General features: G+C 41.3%; 1 protein-coding gene across 1 annotated transcript in view; it reads right to left on the bottom strand.

Annotated features, from left to right (window-relative positions):
- AGBL1 (AGBL carboxypeptidase 1) overlaps positions 1-23682 on the bottom strand; it is a gene marked incomplete at its 5' end in the record, with an annotated part of 1093821 nt that overhangs the window by 462580 nt on the left and 607559 nt on the right. Inside the window, one exon of the mRNA XM_082254318.1 lies at positions 6971-7100. Coding sequence (XP_082110444.1) covers positions 6971-7100 — 130 coding nt within the window. The remainder of the gene's footprint in view (positions 1-6970; positions 7101-23682) is intronic.

Here is a 23682-nt window from a genome sequence, read left to right as displayed (position 1 = left end):
TACTGTTTTCCTGGAAATTCATGGCAACTTTTAATTGAGCCAGTCTTATGAAGAAGATACTTTTTAGTTCCCTATGAAAATGTCCTGATGAGCATGCAAGAAATGGAAGAAATGCAGGAAATCACGCCTTGGTTGTTTGGATAATGCTAACGCAACGCAATACCAACAATAACATGATGATGCTCTGGATCAGTTTGAAGACATACAGTACATTCTAAAGACTGCTTTGTGGAAATTCTGTTAACTTAATATTGATTTTCTTATAAATTGTACACATTTTTGACAAATTTTCACTCTTATGAAGATGAGTCTTATTAGTTCCACGGGAAGATCTATCATCCATTCTACGTTTGATGACTTACAGCAATTAAACTTGACAGGTCAAGTTGAAATAAAAAACTCCAGCCAAAATGTGTTAATCTTTGGACAGACTAGACATGGATGAGATTATCTGTCTGTTTCCACTGGGTAGAAAGTACAATTTAAAATTGACAAATTATGTCCTATTATAGGTTTTGGCCAAGAAAGATTCTTGCATCAGTTTGATATTCTAAAGCACTTATAAGCTGATTCTGTACTTTGAGTATCCAGTCATATCTGCAAGTCATTGTAGTATGTAGAAACTAAAGTCTGTTGGTACACTGAGTGTATGAAAGTTACAATGGAACTTCACGGAAGAGGTAGTGTGCTGAGAAATATGTGGGGGGGGACATGTATTTTGTTAGGATAATGGCTTTCCAAAAGCTCCGCTCCCATCCACATCACTATACCACATCTTCTGTAAAGTACAGTTGTAGCTTTATTTTCCCATTTTGCTGAGTATTGTATGGGCTGGCTTTAGAGAAGATGAGGCTGATATGCCAGTACTGTGTACTGCCGTACATGGGAACATGAATGTGTGCCAAAATCACACTTATCCAGTAATTTATATTATGGGAAATCTCTGAAAATGTTAATAATTTAGTGCATGCCAAAAGCATGCTTAGCACCATGGATAATAGAATCAGGAGAATTGCTGAATCATCACTTTCTGATTCTCCTAATACCACAACTTAGCAATGTAAGCAACCATGATTCATTAACTGTATGATTTTTTTTTTTTTTTTGACTAGACAAATCTGCACTTACATTAATGTATGGAATTAAAAAAAATGTTTTTCATAGATTTTCCTGGTTTTCAAATACATTTGTTCATTACTGTTTGGCACAATGCCCTCATTGGTAACAAAATAAATCAACTTCATATAAGAGTATGCTGGAAGCAGGATTAAGTTGTAAGCGGGGAGCCCAATTCCTTTTCACATGGCCGATATGTATAGCCAGGCCTTACCTATGTACAAGGTCCTAAAGTGGAACGTCGCTCTCCCAATCAACATTGATTATTTTTAATCCTCATGCTGCTAGTACAGTGTGTTTTAAAAAGAATGACCCGATTTTATATAGTTATATTTAATAATGAAAATGCGTTACAGTTACATAAAAAAAAATTACAAACTCAAGCTTCACTCGCCATGTTATAAATGCTCTATGTGCCCTCCAGCTGCTGCACAGGTAACATCAAGATGATTGCTGAATTTGCCCCCAAGGTGTTTGAGAGTGTCTTCTTCCACAGAAGTTACTGCAGCCATAATTCGGTTTTTGAGCTCATCCAAGTGAGCGGGTAATGATGGAACATAAACATGTTGTTTTACACATCTCTCCAAGAAAAAGCCGCAGAGTGTAATGTTTGGAGATCTTGGGGGCCAAGAATGTAGTATCAAGTCTTAGGGGCCCATGTGACCTATCCAAGGTTGAGGCAATGTTTAATTTAGAAACTGACAAACTTGGTTGTTCCAATGTGGCGGTGCCCTGTCTTGCTGAAAAATGAAATCTTCACTAAGGTGTCCTTTTATGAAACGGAGATGAGCAGTGATCCTGCTGATCACAGCTCATTTCCGATCATTCTCAGTTTATGAAACAGAAATGATCGCAGGAGAACATGTTCTCCGCTGATCATCTCTTCACACGGGAATCTGTCATTGACTGACACAGAAATGGCCAGGCTATGAAGCTGCGATCTCTGCACTTCACTGGCGATCTGGGTCAGAATTCACACTCCCGGGTTCACCAGCCTGGAGCTTGTGAAGCGGGGAGTGAAGACAGAATCGGGGGAGAACTGAGGGGGAAAAAGGAAGATTATGGACCCCCCAACACAGTAATCATGTCCCCCTGCCATATTTATGTATATATATATACATGTATATATATACACACATACATGTAGATATATATTTAATGTGTATATATATATACAATGTATGTGTGTGTGTATTCAGTGTATATATATATATATTTATGTAAGGGGACTATTATTTATAACCTCGTGTACTCAGCAGTGATAATTTATCTCTGCTTGTTAAAGCGCGCGAGGGATTTTCATACTACTGTAATCTCGCTTTGTCTCACGAGATTACAGACGCTCCATTGACTTCTACACAGATCTCCGAGAAAACTGTTCTCCTCTGATCACCCTGGGCGAACTGAAGTTCTCCAATTCATAAAATGGGTGCCAGATGTGATCATTTTCCCCGGAGAACTGTAGAGAAGCCAATGGAGAAAAAAATTCACCCATTCATAAAAGGACACCTAAACACATACATTTTTGGAGAATTTTGCTCATTTGTGTGGCTTTTCAAGTCCCCAAAAGCGAAAATCGTGATGCAAAACTTTACCACTTAGGTGAAATGTTGCTTCATCACTAAAACTCAACCGCTGTAAGAATCTGTCATCCTCCATGTCATTTAAGAGAATATGACAGTAATCTAAATGTTTTCTTGGGTCACTTACATGAACAGCTTGCACCAGTTGCAATCGGTATGGCCTCAGAAGCAAACAGTCATATGAGGGATCGCAAGTTCTTGGCTAGCATGATGAGTGGACTTTTACAGGCTTCGCTGAAAAGCCTCATTGCACATTTCCTCTTAGGTGTGTGGTCATCCTGGACTCTTTCCCATACTTAAACACCCTGGTTTTTCAAATTGTTTATATCAACAATGAAAGGGAGTCCCGGAACAAAAAATAAAAATAAGCCCCCGTTCACATTAGGTCGCTCCGACTTCGGGGGGCGACCTGTGAAGCCGCGTGCACCGCGACTTCGGCGCGACTTGCACGGACTTCTTATAATGAATGTCTATGCAAGTCGCCTCCAGGTCTCCCCGAAGTAGTACAAGACCCTTTTTCTAAGTCAGAGCGACTTGTGTCGCTCCTATTAGAACCGGTCCTGTACTACTCAATGGACCCGACGGTGCGCGACTTGCCAGGCTGACCAAGTCGCCTGGCAAGTCGTAATAGTGTGAACCGACTCTAAGTAAGTAAAAGGACAGCATGATAGTTGTGAATAGGATGACAGCAGGGGAAGGGTTGAAGATAGTTACAGTAGTGGTGGCCGGCCTTAGGGGCAGTGTTTTGTGGCTGGGAGGAGTCACAGGAAGTTTAGGGGGAGTGGTGTGGTGTGAGAGTCCAGTTGGGAGCAGCATGGAGGAAGAGAAGCTTCCCACCCGCCCTCCCTATTGTTAAGATTAGCTATGGGATTGTCATGGCAGCCTGGCAGTGGTGGGTCTTTGGAGGAGGAGAGAATTCTGGATAATAAGAATGGTCGGGAGGCATCGGTGGTATGGGGTTCTTGGGTACATTCCTTTTAACAAGGGGTTAACTTGGAATATGTAAAATGGAGGCCACTGTGAGTAATGAGGATTGTCTCCAAGCCAGTGTGTTGCGGCAGGGGGCCTAAGTGTAAGCAAAGGTTATCGCAGTGAGTAGTTTCTGTGTTGTTGCCCTCAAAGACCACCAAGCTTCATTTCTCAGTTTCTGTTATAAGGAATGTTATATTTTTAATTTGAAGTTACTGTTTTGTAATAAAAGGCTGCAATGGCCAAAGTTGTTGTGTCCTTTATTGTATAAGTGGGGTTGAAGGGGATGGCCTAGAAGGCTGGGGTTAGTTCTGGTGGATATCTATGCTACACGTGTCATGTTCTTTGCCACTGGTGGATAAATAATGAAATGCTGCAGAATTGCACGCTGCACCATTATTACGGACTCAGGCTTGCCAAATTAGAGAACATGAAACGCCTTTTGTTGCATAGATGGCATCTTGTTAATGACTGAGGTTAGCATCTATTTGGGCTCTAGTAGTTGTATCTAGCAGGCCATCATTTGAAATTATAGGCCACGCCCATTCAAGTAGTACAGGTTTTATTCAGTGACGGTGCATGGTTGCACAGATGTAAGGTTTTACGATTGGGTCATTCTTTATGAAACACACTGAATATCATATTTACTAATTTTAAACTTTTTTTTAAATATTTCTTTAGTTACTTCCTGGTTTCTTGTTTAAGCAACTGATGCCATAGATCCCAGGTGTCTACAGGAGGGGAGGAGAGGAAGAGGGGTTTTCTTAGCTAATCACGCCCTCCTGCATGCATACCTGAGATAAGGGCAGATGGATTCCAGGAGGTAAATACTATATTAATCATTTTCCCTTACTCAAGATGACCATGGCCAGAAATGCTAGGGGGGTTCTTTTTCAAAGAAGACATGGATGGATGAGGGAGCTTGCTTTGAATATTAAAAATTAATTATGTTGTTTTTTTGGTTTTGGTGCTCAGATGCAGTGAAGATCCACTTAAAGGGCAACATGCTTTACTCTTCGACCAAACCCACACATTGTTCATGTGCATGGATGTAGGTTCTGGAAGTCTCCACACCTCCCTGGTCACAGTTTACATTACCCCCTTACATCTTACATAAGCCTATGTTTTCCATGGTCCAGATACAGGCTCCAGAAGATCAATCAATCACCTGGAGCCCATGAGACACAGAGGCCCAGTCTGCCTGATGCGTAATACATAGGGGGGTCCTCACTCACTGCCAAATGGGCTACTGCTTTTACTCTATTACCACCCACTCCTGAGATGTCCAGGCTTGCACCCATAAATACTGTACACATGCTGTAAATCTTCTCCACAGGCATTGGCTGAGCACCGTACATTATTTTAAATTTCTTCCATGAAGGTAGTCTGAAAAGTTCATGGCCTGACCACACAGATTTGAAAGATTTGCTTTAGCACTGCACCAAGCCACTCTTTAATATGTTCACAACTGAAAATGTTGCATGTGCCCTATATGGTTTTCATGCGCTCTTTGCAAACAGTTGGCATCCCTCGTAGTCAAGTTGAAAATGGGAAAGATTTGAGCAATCTGAGCATCCGAGAAATATAAGAATAAAGGTTTCAAATATATATATAAAATACTGGTTGATATGATGGGGCCAACAATACGGCCATTCATTGAAAAATGGATGAGGGAGTTGGGAACACAGAATAAGGACTTTCACTTAGAAAAAAGTTTAAAACTAATACACAGTTCTACAGTAGACGTGAACACAGTTGAAATGAATTATAAATCCATTGCAGGATGGTATATTACCCCTGATAAAGCTCATAATTACCAAAAAGAGAAATCAAAAAATTGTTGGAGAGGTTGTACAGAAGTGGGCACAATGACCCACCTATGGTGGGAATGCCCAAAAATTAAAAAGTTCTGGAAGGAGATTTTAGTTCAAATCAAAAACATCATGAAAATAGAAATCCTGGAAGATCCCTGGTATTGCCTATTTCATGGCACAAAAAACTCAGTAAGACAATATAAAGCAACACTGGAACCCCATCTGATGAATGCCACAAAAGGATTAATCCTGTTATTTTGGCAGAAAGAAGAGGCACCAAATATAGGAGATTGGGTGCAAAGAGTAGAGAGAATAGGAACATTGGAATACCTAAAGGAGTGGGAGGAGGATGAGACAGAGGAATGGGGTGATATATGGGAAGATTGGAAGGAGTTAAAGAAAACAAAATAGTATACTAAATGGAGTGGAGAAAAAGAGAAAGACAACTAGTACGGGGAAGGGACCGGGAGGGGAGAAATAGGGGAAAAACAGGGGAGAAGTTACAAAATTGGGAAAATTAATGTTTTTATCGTGTGAAATGTATTTGTAATTCTTCTTTCTTTTGAAAACAATAAACAAATTTAAAATAGAAAAAAATAAAAATAAAAAAAAGAAAATGGGGAAAGTGGAAGAAGAATACTTAAAGTGTTCTCTAATGAGCAAAGTGATGGCAACAGTCTTCTGTGAGTCTGAGAGTGTGCAGCAAGCAGTTCAGAAGACCATTATTTTGCATTACTTTAGCGAACATGTGCCATTTTCAGCACCGAACGTCTGGAAGAGTGGCTTAGTGCGGTGATAATGTCTCATTTATGTGTGATCACTCCTTCCATGTCAGGCCATGAACTTACCAGACTACCCTCATAGCAGAACACCACACAGAGGCTTCTGGTTGCAAAAGTAACTTTTATACCTGTAAATGTAGTAACAAATGTCCCATTCCAAAGACTGTAATAGTTTACAAATAATTGCAATAAGATTAAGTCATAACATTTGTAAATGAAGGGAGAGAGAAAGGGAGCATTGAAGTACTCACTTTAGAATTTTAAAGTCCTTTTCCTGATTCCCATACTCAGGCCCAAATTCTGTAATCATTTTAAAGTCCCTCCTCTGCTCTCAATGGCTTTCTCCTGTGGTGAACCCATTTACAACCTTTGTGTAAAATAGTAGGGTATGTTGGCGCTGCCATTTTTATTTGTAGACTTTGTTGCCAACATACCCTACTATTTTACACTATTTGAATATAGCTTTATACTATATTTTTTGGGGTAGGCTGCAGCCAATTAGCTTCTTACATTTTTTAATTTTTATCCATTTTGCGCAGAATCTCTTCTATACCATTTACAACCTTTGGCTCCTAAATTGGCCCTTTCCAACCCCTAAATCTCTAAAATGACCCCACAGCTCTTGCAACAGGGAAGACCAACAATTAGAGGGACTGACCCCTGCCTACAAAGAAAGGAATTAAACAAATCAGCACAGGTGACTCACCATTGGCGTTCTACCAATGCTGCTCAGATAGTACAGCAATCCCTTCACATGATAAATAGTAGGCTGTAGATTGCACTTTGGGGAGAGCCAATGTCTGTTCAAATCTTCACCATTTAGGGAGCACCTGTGACTGAAAAAAAAAAAACAAGAGGAAAAATAAAGCAATACATAACAGCACACATTTTACACCATCATCTAGGAAATCATCATCACCATCAGCAAAGAAAGATGCTAAATGCAGTTAGTGGCTAGTTGTGACATTTCTGTGTTTTTGTTGGTGTGATCATTATTACACTGTGTGGGTGGTTCTTATTCAATTCAAAGTCAAACAACAAAAATGACATACAAACTTCAAGTTTCAATCCTCATTTATTTGTTTGTGTTTCCTTTAAACTCTGTGTACTACTCTATGTAGTCCCTATGTAAAACCTTACAGTCGTTTCAGAGATCCACATGTGCATTCATTTCCTTTATGCCTGTGCCTACAATTTATTCTGATCTCTTGATATCTACCCTTTTAGGCACCTGTTCAGATGCACTGAGAGAAGAGACTGTAAGTGAGGATGAGCCAGAGTGAAAGAACATAACATTGGCATCCTATTAGATGTGCACGTTCTTCTCTGCTAGCTACTAGACGGTGCAAATCTTAGCAGTGTTGTTTAGCAGCTTGATTACTGTTCCAGAAGCTCCTTATAACAAAGTGGTTCACACTACTAAATGTAGGTCAGCAGTATAGACTGCGTTCGTAGGCTTTACATATGAAATGGAACAATAAATGCTCTGCAAAGAGGAAGTGAACATGCAAAGGAACATCTACTGTACATGCCAGTGAGATTGCCATGGTATCATCGCCATGGAGTGTCCTCAAGCATAACTCTCCTGGTGCTGTAAACCTTACACACTTGCTGGATATGTAGTGGAGTGCCCATTTACTCACCATGTTTAAATACAGATTTCACAGAAAGGCCACATTTGATAAGTCCGAGGTAGCTGGACCAGGAGAGAGTTTCTCCACTGTCAGAACAGGCGTGTGGGCAGTCAAGAAGGAGCCTATTTGAATGAAACTTCTCAGAAAAACCTAGCTACTGTAGGGAGCTCCTCCTTGATTGCTACTGGAATACTCCAGTTCTAGTAGAGTGGTCCTTTGTCCTTGAGCCTTGGATCTCTCTAGTTGTTATCAGTGCTACCCTGGATGTAATTGTGAGGGACAGTAGTGATTCCCCCGAGACTCTCTGTTGTTGAGTCATAAAGATTATGCCACATACTGATGGAGTCACAGAGACATGGTTTTCATGTTCTTTGCCATCATAAACCTGTTTTTCATTATTCTGCTGTGTATGCATGTTTTCTGCCATCTTGAACCAGTTTTTATTATCACTTCTAACTTTGTACCTGCTCAGTAAACTGCAAGTTAGAGTTACTCCCTGTCTAATCATGACTAGGGTATTAAAGATGAACTGTGACACTCATGCTGCCTGGCCACCTCTCTGCCATAACCTGCTACCTAAATAAACCACACCAATGCCATTGGTGTATACTGGAGCCTCACGGTTCTTGTAGGCAATTATCTTAGTGCCTGTGACCTGTGACAACCCATAAAGTAGGCCTCCAGCCCCACCACACTGACTAGGAGACAGCTGCCTGTAACCTGCAGTACTACCATAAAAACGTACACAATGTAGGGGAGCCAAACCCAAGAGGTTTCCCTAACAATTCACCTTTAACCTGCAGCCCACATTCTATGACCTCGCACCCTGCAATCTGCCATGACAAGTAAATTGAGGGGGAGGGAGGGCAGGAACACTCCACAATGTCTGCTGTCCCCCATCAGAAACTCTCCTGGGGCCCTCCTGCCTACAATCATTCGAATACCCCAACTATTCCTGTTCGGCCACACCGATCAGGTCAGTTCCCTCCACCTCCTTGCATCCTTTCAAAAAATAAATAAAAATCCTCCCATGCTTACACCCCCCTTTTACCCTACTCATACCATCCCTCAATGTCCATATCATGTCCATATCTTGTGGTCTTTTCCGCCAGGCCTGACTTTCAGTTGATTATCTGCATGCAACAAGCTACTTGTAAATAACTGTCAAATGGTCCAATTGTGATGTCATGGTTGCAGAAATATTTTTTTTTTTTTATTTTAAACAGTAATAGAAAAAACAATGGCCATACAGTGAGCAAGCGTCATCAGAAACTGATCAAAATTCACTTTGTGGGTAACCCTGTCAGTACTCACCTGCTGATGGGGGTGAAGGGGGGATTTAATCCTCAGCCAAAGAGTGGCCAATTAGATACAGCCGCTGTTCGGGTATTCTGAAACCTGTCATTAACGGCTGTCAGAATATTAAAACCAGCATTGCAGATTTGTCCATCCATGCTGTATAGCGTGGGTGGAGGACTTGTTTTTAAGCCTCATTTTTTTTGCTCTGCCTGCACTATGAAAATCTATTAATATATGACAGCTTTTATGCTTTTTTTACATTTTTTTAATATTTTGCAAGCATATTTCTGAAAGCTCCATTTTGAAGATGTAACTCCAGTGAAAGTGTCTTTTTTAAACTAAAAGGACAGTTGCAAATATAAATGATGACTAGCTGTTAGCAGCCGTTGAAGAAAACAATTGACTGCTGGTGACAACAGGTTTTATTTGCTTTTTGTGATGTTATCACATTAGCTACAAATGAACACAGTTCAACCCATTGTGAATGGCATTCAAGGGTGAAAGAAATCCTATTGGAAAGATCTTTTCTTGATATTAAATATGAAGCAAACACTAGAAATGGCTTTCTTGTGCCGTCTACAGCATAATGAAACTTTTTCCTGCCAGGATTTTTTTCAGCTTTATTTTAATTAAACTTAAAATGCTATTGTATCACAAATATCAGAACCTCCATTACATATTTTTTTTTTTTTTGTTTGGAAGATGTTATGCATGAATTATGTGTTCATTAGTTAAAATAGTTGCTCACAACATGTTCATAGATCCATCAAAAAACACATATTGTGTAGGTTATTTATCATAGCACCATAATCCGTTGTGTTTAAAAAGCTGTTCATAGAAGTTAGCCACAGATCAAATTATATGATTTTTATTATACAGGATTCATACAGTGCCAACAGTTTGAACAGCACCTTAAAAAAGGGAGACAGTAAGTTACAAAACAATTAAAGATACGAGGGTTGGGGGGCGCTTTTTAGGTGGAGGCAGGTTAGGCTTTTATATATATAACCCACAGATGGCTAACAACCTACACACACTCATATTTATACCTTCCATTTATTAGGAGTCAGTAGAAATATATGCCTTCAACAAAAACCTCTTTAAAAAAGAAGAGCAGAATATGAAAAAACAAACATTTACTGTATACTCACATAGGTGGATGCAGTATCAATCCGATGCTGCATCTGTCCCCCACCACCTCTACTCCGAGAACTGAGTGATCAAAGACTGCTGATCACTCAATTCTTTGTCTTCAGTCAGCAGAGAGGTGGTACTGTCAATCACTGGCTCTGCCCCCCCCCCCCCCCCTGCTCTCACTGGAGAACCAGACTGGAGAGGGGGTGAAAACGGCTGGCTCAGGCTCTCAGCGAAATGCTGAGAGGCTAGGCTAGCAACTAGGTGGATCCTGACATTAAACTCGGTATCTCTCCAGAGTCTGAATGGGCTGAGTGACATTAGCCGACAGTGGGCATTAGCCTGCTGTCGGCTGAATATGGGACACAAGCCACCTCTACTCCGAGAACTGAGTGATCAAAGACTGCTGATTGCTCAATTCCTGGTCTGCAGTCAGCAGAGAGCTGGTACTGTCAATCACCGGCTCTGCCTCCTCCCCCCCCCCCCCTCTGCTCTCACTGGAGAACCAGGCTGGAGAGGGGGTGAGAACGTCTGGCTCAGGCTCTCAGTGAAATGCTGAGAGGCTAGGCTAGCAACTAGGTGGATCCTGACATTAAACTCGGCATCTCTCCAGTGGCTGAGTGATGTTAGCCGACAGCGGGCATTAGCCTGCTGTCGGCTGAATATGGGTCACAGGAGTGCAGAACAAAGTGAACTCCTGTGACCCCCCAGGAGAGTTAGGGACAAAAGAGCTTTGGCCATACTTCTCCTATAAGTTTGTGGTCAAAGTAACTCTTAAAAAAATTTCTCTATATTGGTGTTTTTTTGATAGAACCTATTACATTTTGGTTAGTGCCTTCTATACATTGGTGGTCAAGTGTTAATATTTATACCCTTTAGGATGGTGGTAAATGCCTCCATTACATTGATGATCAAGGTTAAATCGAATCTTGCACAAAAAATGTCCCACTTCGTGTAAAAAAAAAAAAAAGTGTGCAGCTCAGTGTACGTTTATGGCATGGCTCTGTGCCATGATGGCGTGACTCCCGTGTGCATGTGCGAGAGTAACATTGCTGCGGCCCTGCCAACCAAGTACCCTATGAGTAACCTGGAAGGAGGACCGGGTGAAGAGGACGCAGCACTGGAGGGGACCACTAGACAGATATGTCTGCCATGATTGCTAACACGCTGTGCATACTAGTACATTATGGCGGAAAGCTTCTGGTGCCCAACTTTTTTCTTTTTTTCTTAGCGGTCTAATTCAACTTTAAACAAAATATAAATGCCTAAATGTCCATAGTTTGGCCACAGTTTCACTTTAAAGTGTTTGTAAACCTCAGACATGAAATATGAACAAAGCATATCCCCTTATAGTGTGTACTTGTCTCAATTAAGAACACTATTAAGAACACTAAGTGTAATTTCTGTCTTCTGCTTTGTTCCTCTAATAGCATGAATCACTTCTAAAAAGTTTTCCTGATACCAACAAAAAAATGTGTCGGGAGGTACCTTCAGCACACAGCCTGTGATTGACAACCTTAGCTCTATTCCTGTGTGCTGTTTAGAAGGGGCTATGTCCCTTCCCTCTGAGTTATGCTGAATGTATTCAGAAAAGCTCAATAAATTCTGCACTTTGAATGACTGTAGAGAAGATATGGCCACAGATAAACAGGTACAACTTATGTAAAAGGATGTGTTTCATCCCCGCGTATCACCTGAAGCCAGTCACTTCACTGGGAGTATGGAAGAGTTTACAATCACTTACAGGTGCTTCCTTTGATAGCAACTGGACAGTATCAGTGATCCCATCTTTCTTCTTGTTATTGATTGATAACCACTTCAACCTTCTCATAGTGAAAAATATATTGTGTGTTCTTGGCTTCAGATTGCTTTGAATACTTGACTGTCCATAGCATGGCCACGTGTTCACTTTAAGGAGCTTTTTTTAAAGTGGTTGTAAACTTCAGAAATGAAATATGAACAAAGCATATTCCTCTATAGTGTGTACTGTTCTCAATCCAGAGCACTAAGTGTAATTTATGTCTGCTGCTTCCTTCCTCTGCTATCAGCATGAATCGCTTTTAACAAGTTTTCCTGACACCAAGAAAAAAAAGGTGACAGGGGAAGGAGCTCCAGCTGATTGACAGGCTTAGCTCTGTTCCTGCTTGCTGTGTGAATGTGGATGTGTCCCTTTCCTCCAATCAGCTCTCAGAGCTTTCATCATTAGGCTCTTCAGAGTGTAACTTCAGCTCTCGGCCCCCTGTTTTCTGAGCTTTAAAATGCAGCACTTTGAATTGATGTAGAAAAGACAAGACTGCAAATAAACACGTACAACTTATGTAGGAGGTCATTCACTTTACTGGGGATATGTAAGGGTTTACTCCCACGTTAACAGCAACTGACCAGTATCAGTGATCCACTCTGTCTTCTTGTGTATGATTGACAACCACTTTCTCCTTCTCATAGTGGCTTCAGATTGCGCGAGGGACATTGCACTTGCCCCAGAGTAGAGGAAGCCATTAGTCAGTATACATACCCAAGAAAAGAGAGAAGATTCTTCTGTCATCTTCCTGTTAGTTATATAACTTCTTAAAACCAAGAGAAGAATTTTACATAAAAAATTCAGAAGACAGGTGGAAGATCGGGTCTGGGTTCTTCGCTTACCAGGAAAGGAACTAGTGGGCTCAGTATTATACGAGTTGTGTCTGAAAAGTCAGAAGAATGGTGTCAGAAAACAAACTATACAGAAAATACAAACAGATTACCTTAAGTCTCCATTCACACTGGTACGACTTGTCAGGCAACTTGGTCAGCCTGACAAGTCACGCACCGTCACGTCCCATAGTGTAGTACAGGACCGGTTCTAATAGGAGCGACACAAGTCGCTCCGACTTAGAAAAATGGTCATGCACTACTTCGGGGCGACCTGGAGCGACTTGCATAGACATTCATTTTATGAAGTCCGTGCAAGTCGTGCCGAAGTCACGCCGCACGCGACTTCACAGGTCGCCCCGAAGTCGGATCCGACCTAGTGTGAACGGAGTCTTATTTGCCTTCAAAATAATCGTCATCCTTCACAACACGTTTGGCAACTTTCATAACATTTCTGGAAACTGTCAGCAAAGTCTCTTTAGAAGTCAATTGCAGAACCACTGTCCCACATTCTTGGACAAAATATGTGCCTTTCACGAAGCTCTTCAGGCGGGGAAACAGACAGAAGTCCATAGGTGCCAGACCAGGGGAGTGAATGTCATTCCATGGATTGCTGCTTGGATTCCGGATCAAACTGGTAGCACCAGGTCTCATTCCCAGTGCCGATAGTATGCAGAAAGTATGGATCCTGGTCACACATGATAATGAAATCTCCAGAGGTTTCCATTCTTTTTGCTTTCTGTTTGTCCATCAGCTTGTGTGCTACAAACCGGGAACAGATCTTCTGCTTACCCAAACCTTCGCGGACTATGATGATCACCGTGTCCTTGCTAATGCCCAATTCCTCCACCATCAATTGTAGAGTCGCCGATCTCATGCCAGCATTTGTCGCGCCTGAACATGGCTCATCCTCAGTCATTTTTTTCCCATTGTGAAAGCGTTTGACCCCGTCCTACACACATTTTCTGCTCACGGCTTCTGTCCTGTACACTTGCACCAATATTTCATGTGTCTCTGTCGCCACTTTCCTCAATTTGCATCTGAACCTCTTTCACTCGTTGCTCCATGGCACTGTGACCCTATCTCTCACACTGATTATGTCTGACTACCCGCAGCAGGTTTACTCTGACGGACACATGTACTCCATGCTAGGTGGCGCTTCTCGACGTGTCTCTGGATAGCCACGCGTGCACACCTGGCCCATGTTGCCATTGAAATATCAGACCATTCACCAAACTTTTTAATCACGCAAAAAAAAAACTTGGGGGGGGGGCACTGGTGCCTTGGTCCACTACTGGGTATGATCACAATGGGTAATCTATCATCAAGTCTTCTTTATAAGACGCTATCCACAGGTCTTAATCCCAGCATTAATGTAACTTGCGTTATAAATAGGATTTATTTCCTCCAATCGCAATACTAGGAAATATTTCACCCAAACGACCCTCTGAACTGCCAGTCTGAAGATACATCCACAAGGGGATAAATAACAGAAGGAGAAGAGAGACATGAAGTAAATAGTTATAAAGAAAATTTAATGCCACAGCTGGGAAAATAAACTTATTTTGAAAAATCTCCCATCCATTACAGTTAAATGTCGAGACAGGGCCCATCATAACTGGTGACGGATGGCTGACGTGATAATGGTGCCTTGGGCACTGTAAGTCATAAACTCTAAAGGGATGCAGAGAGTTTGATGTTTATAGGACATCACTGTTCATTGTAACTGGTAGAAATAAGATGAATATCGATGGGTATCTATATAAATAAACTAACCACAGAAAATATCATAATCCTCTTATGACATTATGAATGAACATCAATATGGCAGCTAGGCGTTCCGAATTGTAAGCTGAAAAAAAAAAAAGTACCCAGACTTTTCTTCTTACGGGCTGTACTGAAAATATTCTACACTAGAATAAAACTAGGTACTGCAGGTTTTTGGAATTGTAGAGCACATTGGGTTCCTGAAAAAAATTTTAGTTAAATTGAAAAATCTTGTTCTTATTTAGAATAAACAGCTTTGAGAATGTACAGTATACTATGGTTTTGCTTTTTGTGGATGTGAGATGTGAGGTCTTTTTGACCCCAGATCTCACATTAAAGAGGACCTGCCCTGCTTATTTCTATTACAAGAGATGTTTACATTCCTTGAAATAGGAATAAAAGTGATAAAAAAAAAAAAAAAAAAACTTTTAAAGGGACAGTGAAAAAATAAAAAATAAAAGGTAAAATAAATAAGAAAAAAAAAATCCCTTAAAATATTTTATATCATAGAATAAAACTAGGTACTGCAGGTTTTTGGAATTTTAGAGCACATTGTGGTACTGAATACATTTTTAGTAAGGCTGGCCATACACGATACAATTTTCTGATCAATTTTCTTGAAATTTGCCTTCAACTATGTAGTACAAAGGCCTGCCTAATTAGATACAAGTGAAAGTGTTGTTTAGCTTTGACCTCATATTATGTGGTTTGTGGTAAATCTAACAGAAAGTGTACAACAAAAGTTGAACATGTATGGCCAGCCTTAAAGTTCAAAATCTTGTTATTATTTGAGGTTTTTAGAATACAGTATGCTATGGTTTTGCACAAAAAACAATAAGAAATAAAACAAAATAAAAAATACTTGCTGAAATTTTAGGCTGAATGCTAAAATATTATTAAGATGTATATTTTTATGTACATACAAACATCTGTAATATTAAAAATGGAAAACATTTAAAGGGGTAATAACCACTTTAACCACTTGCCGACCGCCGCACGACTATCTACGTCGGCGGTCAGCCCCTCACAGGCAAAGTGACGTAGGGCTACGTCGCTTGCTTGTGAGGGTCTAGGGAGCGAGCGCGCGCCCCCGGAGGCACGCTCCAACTCCCACGTGGTCACGGACCCCCCCGCGCGTGTGACCAGCGGACCCGATGTCCGCCGGCCACTCTGCGATCGGCGGGGGAGAGGGAGAAAGTCAGGCGGCTTGTGTAAACAAGCCACCTGTCATTCTCCTCGGTGTAAAAACACTGATCACACGGATCTACTATGTAGATCCGTTGATCAGTGTCCTTACAGCTCAAGCCACAGCCAATCACAGTAGAAAGCACGCCCCTAGGGACACACACAGCCCCTCCCTCTCAAATAAAGTTAACCTCTTCACTACCAGTGTATTTTTACAGTAACAGTGCATATGTATAGCACTGATTACTGCAGTAATGTCACTGGTAACCCCAAAAGTGTCAAAAATGTCAGTCAAGGGTCCGATCTGTCCGCCGCAATGTCGCAGTACCGCAAAAAAATCGCAGATCGCCGCCATTACGCGTTAAAAAAAACCCAACAAAAATGACAAAAATCTTTCCCTTTGTTAGTAAACGCGATAACTTTTACGCAAACCAATCAAAATACGCTTTTTGTGATTTTTTTTACCAAACATAGGTAGCATAAAACAAATTGGCCGAAAATGTTAAAAAATTTTGATTTTTACATTTTTTTGGGGGGGGAATTTCATATAAAAAAAGTGAAAAATATTGTTATTTTTGCAAAATGTACGCTCTTTTTTTGTTTATAGCGCATGATCAAAAAATCGCACAGGTGATCAAATACCACCAAAAGAAAGCTCTGTTTGTGGGAAAAAAAGGACGCCAAATTCGTTTAGGTACAGCGTCGCACGACCGCGCAATTGTCCGTTAAAGTCACGCAGTGCCGAATCGCAAAATACCCCCTGGTCAGGAAGGGGGTAAAATCTTCCGGGGCTTAAGTGGTTAACACCAGGGCCTTTTTCTGACATTTGTATCCGTATTTTTTGCTAGAAAATCACTTAGAACCACTAAACATTATATATATATATATTTTAGCAGAGATTCTAGAGAATAATGAGAGAATTGCAATATTTTATGTCAAACTGTATTTGCGCAATGGTCTTTCAAAAGCAATTTTGTTTTAGAAAAAAATACATTTTAATGAATTTTAAAAAAATAAGACCGTAAATTTAGCCCATTATTTATTTTTTTTGTATAATGTGGAAGGTGATGTTACGCCAAGTAAAAAGATACCTAACATGTTATGCTTTAAAATTGCGCACGCTTGTGGAATGGGGACAAACTATGGTACTTAAAGTTTTTTTACAGGTTACCCATTTAGAGTTACAGAGGAGGTTCTGTGCTAGAATTATTGCTCTCACTCTAATGATTGCGGCAATAGCTTACATGTGTGCTTTGAACACGTTTTTATATGCAGGTGCGACTTACGCATACCATCACTTTTGCACGTGAACACGGGTGGATGGGGCGTTTTACTTTTTTTTCCCTATTTATTTCACTTTTTATTTTTACACTGTCCCTTTATTTTATTTTTTTAATCACTTTTATTCTTATATGTGTAAACATCTCTTGTAATTAAAAAAAAAAAACGTGACAGGTCCTCTTTATTGAGAGAACTGTGGTCAAAAAGTGTAGCTGCTGACTTTTAATAAACATACACTCACCTGTCCCACAATCCAGCATTGCGGCCGCCCAAAGCCTCGCTCTCTCCCTCTCCTCTCGGTGGCGCCAGCATCACTAGCAAGGGCACCTGGCTGTGACAGCTTTCGGCTTCACAGCTGGGTGAGCACTACGCAAGGGCGAGTCGCACTGCACATCCTGAATGGCCCGGCAATCTTCTGGGAACTGTGACGTGTCCCAGAAGATTGCAGGGAGAGAGAGAGGAGAACTTCCGCTCGAAACGCCTAGGCGGGCCGAGCGGAAGTGGGAGCGGGAGTGGGACCTGTCAAAACTAGGTACCCACTCCCGCCTCAAAAAAAGGACATGCCAAATGTGCCATGGCAAGGGGAAAGGAATATTTAAAGTGGAAGTTCCACTTTTGGGTGGAACTCCGATTTAAGGGGAAAAAACAATCCATTGTTTATGCCAGAGAACCGGAAGTGAGAGTCAGAGGTCGCTCCAATCCTCCAAGGGCATAGAGCCGAGTGGGGACCATCTTGCCCTCACTTGAATTCCTGCCCAGCGATCAGCTGCACCAGATTTTTCATGGGCTTAACGGATGGCTCAAAGATGACTGGTAAGCCGCAGGAGGGGGGGAACTTCTCCCACCGCTTATTAAAGTGATATGGCGGAGAATAGCAAGCGGGGGGCAGGATTGAGCCACGTTCTGTGTGTCTATAGATGCACACAGCCTGGTTCAGTAGCACGCCTGCACGAGTACCCCGGCAGCAGCAGGCTTGCTATTGGGACACTCAGAGAAGAGAAGGGGCCGGGTACACTGGCGAATGACTCCAGAACAGGAGGAAATGGGTTATTCTGAGCAATACCATTGGACAGAGCAGGTAAGTATTGTTGGTTATTTGATAAGGTGGTAAGGAATGTAGAATTCAGCTTTACTTGCATAGGAGAACAGCAGACATGTGTGAGAACAGCATTACAGGAGAGAGCAGAGAGCAAAAAAAAAAACTTCCTTCCTGTGCAGAGTATTCATAAACACACAGATGCTAGTACAGGGGTGCTAAACCTGTGGCCTTCAGAGCCTTTTTTGATGTGGCCCTCGACCGTTAAAACAGGTAAGCGCACTTCTGTTTTATCCTGTGAGTTCGGTGTGCTGTCAGAAAGTGCACCACATCTGCAAGATACTGTATTATAGAAGTCTATGGCAAAGCACAGCTAACCTTCAGGAAAGCCACAGGTGCACTACACCCGCACTCATAGTGCAGGTAAACTGCAGCGTATTAGTGTAAAAGCAGCCTTATAGGGAGCTCAGAACAGTAAGGGCTCATTTACATTTACAGTTTGGGGGGACAGTAAAACCCCATGGTTGAGACGAGCTGTAAAACCCCACTGGTGTAGCTTAAGGGGTAACAATGGTAACCACACCCCGTGCTCCTGGGGCCCGTGCAGTCTCTTGGTCACATTCTGTTTTACACTTGAACAGGAGGGGCAGCGGGGGCAGCATATACTGTACATGAACCAATCTTCTCTGTTTTCCTCCCACAACGGCTGAAAGCCAACTTTTCCTCCTCTCTCTTCCGCCGGCATTCAGCAGATGCAAGAGGAAAATGTTCATTATGCTATTCAAAATAAAAACTTCAACCTTCTGAACCATTTAATTTCATTGCAGCCTGCAACCAGTTACCAAATCACTTAAGTAGCCCTCACTCTTCAAAAGGTTGAGCACCCATGCACTAGCAGGTCTTTTTTCTCAGAGAACAGTTGCAGGAACTCCTTCCTTACCGAGTCCCCCCTTGTCTCTGCCCCCTACCTACCTCTATGCACCATCCCTTGGTTCCACCCCATATACGCCTCACAGTACCACACCTTTTAGAAATTACAGAACCAAATATCATTTTGTGCTACTAAGTAATTTGTATGGAATGTTTTAATGATAACAAGAAAGACAGTAAAACAGTGAGCAGCAATAGACTGCACCCCAGCAGCAATAGACCCCCCCTCCAGAAGCAATATATCCCTCATGCAACAATAGATTTACCCCCAGCAATAATGGACCCCCCAACAATATAACACCCCAGAAACAATAGACTCCCAGCAGCCAGCAACAATAGACCTGTCCCTCAACAGTAGATCCCTCCCAGCAACAATTGACACCCCCAGCAACATAGGACCCCCTACCAGCAACAATAGACCTACCTAGCAAAAATAGACCCCCACACAAAAATATATCCCCACCTGGGTAAATAGATCCCCCAACAGCCAGCATCAATAGACCCTTCAGCATACCCCAGCACTCTTTGCCATTACATACATTCAGTGCTGGAGGTGCTGGAATTGCGTTCCCACTGAAAAAAGCCCTGTGAACTAGTATATCACTATAGCACCATCTACAGTTCGGAGTGCATAGTACATGCTGATACATTTCCAACAAGTATAACATGCTTATTATTTTAATAAAAAAAAAAAAAACATTACAACTGCTTTTAAAGAAAAAATCACTTTAAAGCGGAGTTCCACCCAAAAGTGGAACTTCCGCTTTAAATAGTCCCAACCCCCTGACATGCCACATTTGGCATGTCATTTTTGGGGGGGGGAGCGGGTACCTAGTTTTGACAGGTACCCGCTCCCACTTCCGCTCGGAGCGCCGCGGCGCCCTGAGCGGAAGTTCTCCTCTCTCCCTCCCTCCCTGCAATCTTCTGGGACATGTCAGAGGTCCCAGAAGATTGCCGGCCAATCACGACGCATAGCGCAACTCGCGCATGCTCAGTGCGTACCCGGCTGTGAAGCCACAAACTGTCACAGCCGGGTGCCCACATCAGTGATGCCAGCGCCGCAGAGCAGAGAGGGAGAAGATGGCACATCGCTGGACCGTGGGACAGGTGAGTGTGCGGTTAGGCTGGAACTCCGCTTTAAGATAAGGCTTACTGATAGCGAATATAGAAAAATATTTAACTAATAAATAGTATTGGTCAGTTAATAGGATAATGCTTTAATCCATCAGATCATACATTATATCATTTTCACTTTTTTTTTGGCAAAATGTATTAATATAATCCAACACTCAGACTGAAATATTCATTCCTACAGTGCATGGTCTTTCCAAGAATTTGTATGGAACATGCCTACATCAGTTGTAATTGCAAGCAAAAATGAACACAACAAGACATCTTGTTTTTCATATCTGAGACGATAGGAAATGGTTTCTGAGTATGGGGTTTGGGTTGTGATTAAGAGAACGGTAAATTGAAATAAGAATGAGATCAGCTGGACGTCAGTTTGCCACATACTGTACTGCACAGAAAAGGTCATTTGTCTGTCCCTGCCTTGTTCCATATTCCAAAAACTACATGCAAGTCATTTAAAGTAAACTGTGCAGAATAACAGACAAAACTTAAAAAAGAACCTTATATTAACCGGGTTCTTTAGCATGGCCAAACTCACCATAATAAAATAAACTCAGCCTTCCATCCTTATACATTATTTGCCACTTAGTTCTTCTACCCTCTTTATGTATATAAAATATATACATGTTTACGTGTATGTGCTTTTATATATATATATACATTATCTCACAAAAGTGTAAAAACACTCACAGTTTTGTAAATATTTTATTATATTTTTTCATGTGACAACACTGAAGAAATTACACTTTGCTACAATGTAAAGTAGTGAGTATACAGCTTGTATAACAGTGTAAATTTCCTGTCCCCTCAAAATAACCCAACACACAGCCATTAATGTCTAAACCGCTGGCAACAAAAGTGAGTACACCCCTAAGTGGAAATGTCCAAATTGGGCTCAAAGTGTCAATATTTGTGTGGCCACCATTATTTTCCAACACTGCCTTAACCCTCTTGGGCATGGAGTTCACCAGAGCTTCACAGGTTGCCACTGGAGTCCTCTTCCACTCCTCCATGATGACATCACGGAGCTGGTGGATGTTGGAGACCTTGCGCTCCTCCGCCTTCTGTTTAAAGATGCCCCCACAGATGCTCAATAGGGTTTAGGTCTGGAGACATGCTTGGCCAGTCTATCCCCTTTACCCTGAGCTTCTATAGATAGGCAGTGGTTGTCTTGGGGGTGTGTTTGGGGTCCTTATCATGTTATAATACTGCCCTGCAGCCCAGTCTCTGAAGGGAGGGGATCATGCTCTGCTTCAGTATGTCACAGTACATGTTGGCATTCATAATTCCCTCAATGAACTGTAGCTCCCCAGTGCCAGCAGCACTCAAGCAGCCCCAGACCATGACACTCCCACCACCATGCTTGATTGTAGGCAAGACACACTTGTCTTTGTACTCCTCACCTGGTTGCCACCACACGCTTGACACCATCTGAAATAAATACGTTTATCTTGGTCTCATCAGACCACGGGACAAAGTTCCAGTAATTCATGTCCTTAGTCTGTTTGTCTTCAGCAAACTGTTTGCTGGCTTTTTTGTGCATCATCTTTAGAAGAGGCTTCCTTCTGGGAAGACAGTCATGCAGACCAATTTGATGCAGTGTGCGGCGTATGGTCTGAGCCCTGACAGGCTGACCCCCCACCCCTTCAACTTCTGCAGCAATGCTGGCAGCACTCATATGTCTATTTCCCAAAGACAACCTCTGGATATGACACTGAGCATGTACACTCAACTTCTATGGCCAACCATGGCGAGGTCTCTTCTGAGTGGAACCTGTCCTGTTAAACCGCTGTATGGTCTTGGCCACCGTGCTGCAGCTCAGTTTCAGGGTCTTGGCAATCTTCTTTTATCCTAGGCCATCTTTACGTAGAGCAACAATTCTTTTTTTCAGATCCTCAGAGAGTTCTTTGCCATGAGGTGCCATGTTGAACTTCCGGTGACCAGTGAGAGTGATAACACCAAATTTAACACACCTGCTCCCCATTCACACCTGAGACCTTATAACACTAACGAGTCACATGACACCGGGGAGTGAGATGGCTTATTGGGCCCAATTTGGACAATTTTATTTAGGGGTGTACTCACTTTTTTTGCAAGCAGTTTTGACATTAATGGCTGTGTGTTGAGTTATTATGAGGGGACAACAAATTTACACTGTTATACAAGCTGTACACTCACTACTTTACATTGTAGCAAAGTGTCATTTCTTCAGTGTTGTCAGATGAAAGATAGAATAAAATATTTACAAAAATGTGAGGGGTGTACTCACTTTTGTTAGATACTGTATATACAGTACATACATTTCCTCACTCTCGTTCAGCTACAAAGCTAGATTGAACCGTGGTGCTTGTGCTGGACGCATGGTCCCACTTGACGACCTATTCCCTTATATAAAAGCAATCTCAACTACCATATTCACACTCCCATCCCTCTTTTCAAGCACACCTTCTCTGGATAATTTAGATAATAAATCTCAAATAAAGCTATACTTACAGCTATTTTTCTCTGATCAGCACTCTCATTACGTTCACCTATCGTCCCATTAGTCAATACTTTGACACTCATTATATAACTTATGTTATATCTATATCCAGAGTTGTATAAAGTACTCGAAAACCATACTTGAGTAAAAGTACAAGTGCTCGATCAAAAAGTGACTTGAGTAGAAGTACTAAAGTATTCAACATTTTTTGTACTTAAGTATTGCAAGTAGTTTTTTTTTTTAATTTTGCTACTCAAGTACTGAAAGTAAAAGTACCAGTAGTTTCGAAAAAGAAATTGCTACTCAAGTACTGAAAGTAAAAGTACAAGTACTGTGTTATGTAGTTATTAAAGAAAGAAGTCAAAAGTTTGAACATCATATTGTATTTTTTTATTTCAAATGCAGCTTTTATTTATACATACAGTAGCATTTATTTTCGTATGCGCTGATAATACTCATGTTTTGAGCTTCATGAAACCTGCCATCTACTGTTCTGGCAGTGGTATTTTTTATAATTGTAACGAGTAACTATGCAGCACAAAAATAAATATTGGAGTAGAAGTATTGAAATCATTGAAAAAATGTAGTGAAGTAAAAGTGGAAGTAGGAGAAATAAATTCTACTCCAGGAAAGTACAGATACCGCCTTTCGGTATTTAAGTACAGTAGTGAAGTAGTTCTACTTAGTTACTATACATCTCTGTCTATATCCTAAAATTCACAAACTTTTAATGTGATTGTTATAATCCTTCAATACTCATTGAATACTTGATTGTACCCCATTAATATGTTATCATTTTGTATCATTTTGTATCATTTTGGTTATTGTAACCTACTTTAATATTGTGTTCATGTATCTCTTATACAATAAAAAATGGTTTGGAAAAAAAAAAAAAAAAAAAAACTGAC

The sequence above is a fragment of the Pelophylax lessonae genome (assembly GCF_965119305.1).
Source record: "Pelophylax lessonae genome assembly, chromosome: 4".
Classification (NCBI taxonomy): domain Eukaryota; kingdom Metazoa; phylum Chordata; class Amphibia; order Anura; family Ranidae; genus Pelophylax; species Pelophylax lessonae.
Note: the sequence above shows the minus strand (reverse complement) of the source record. Positions and strands in the feature narration are given on the sequence as shown.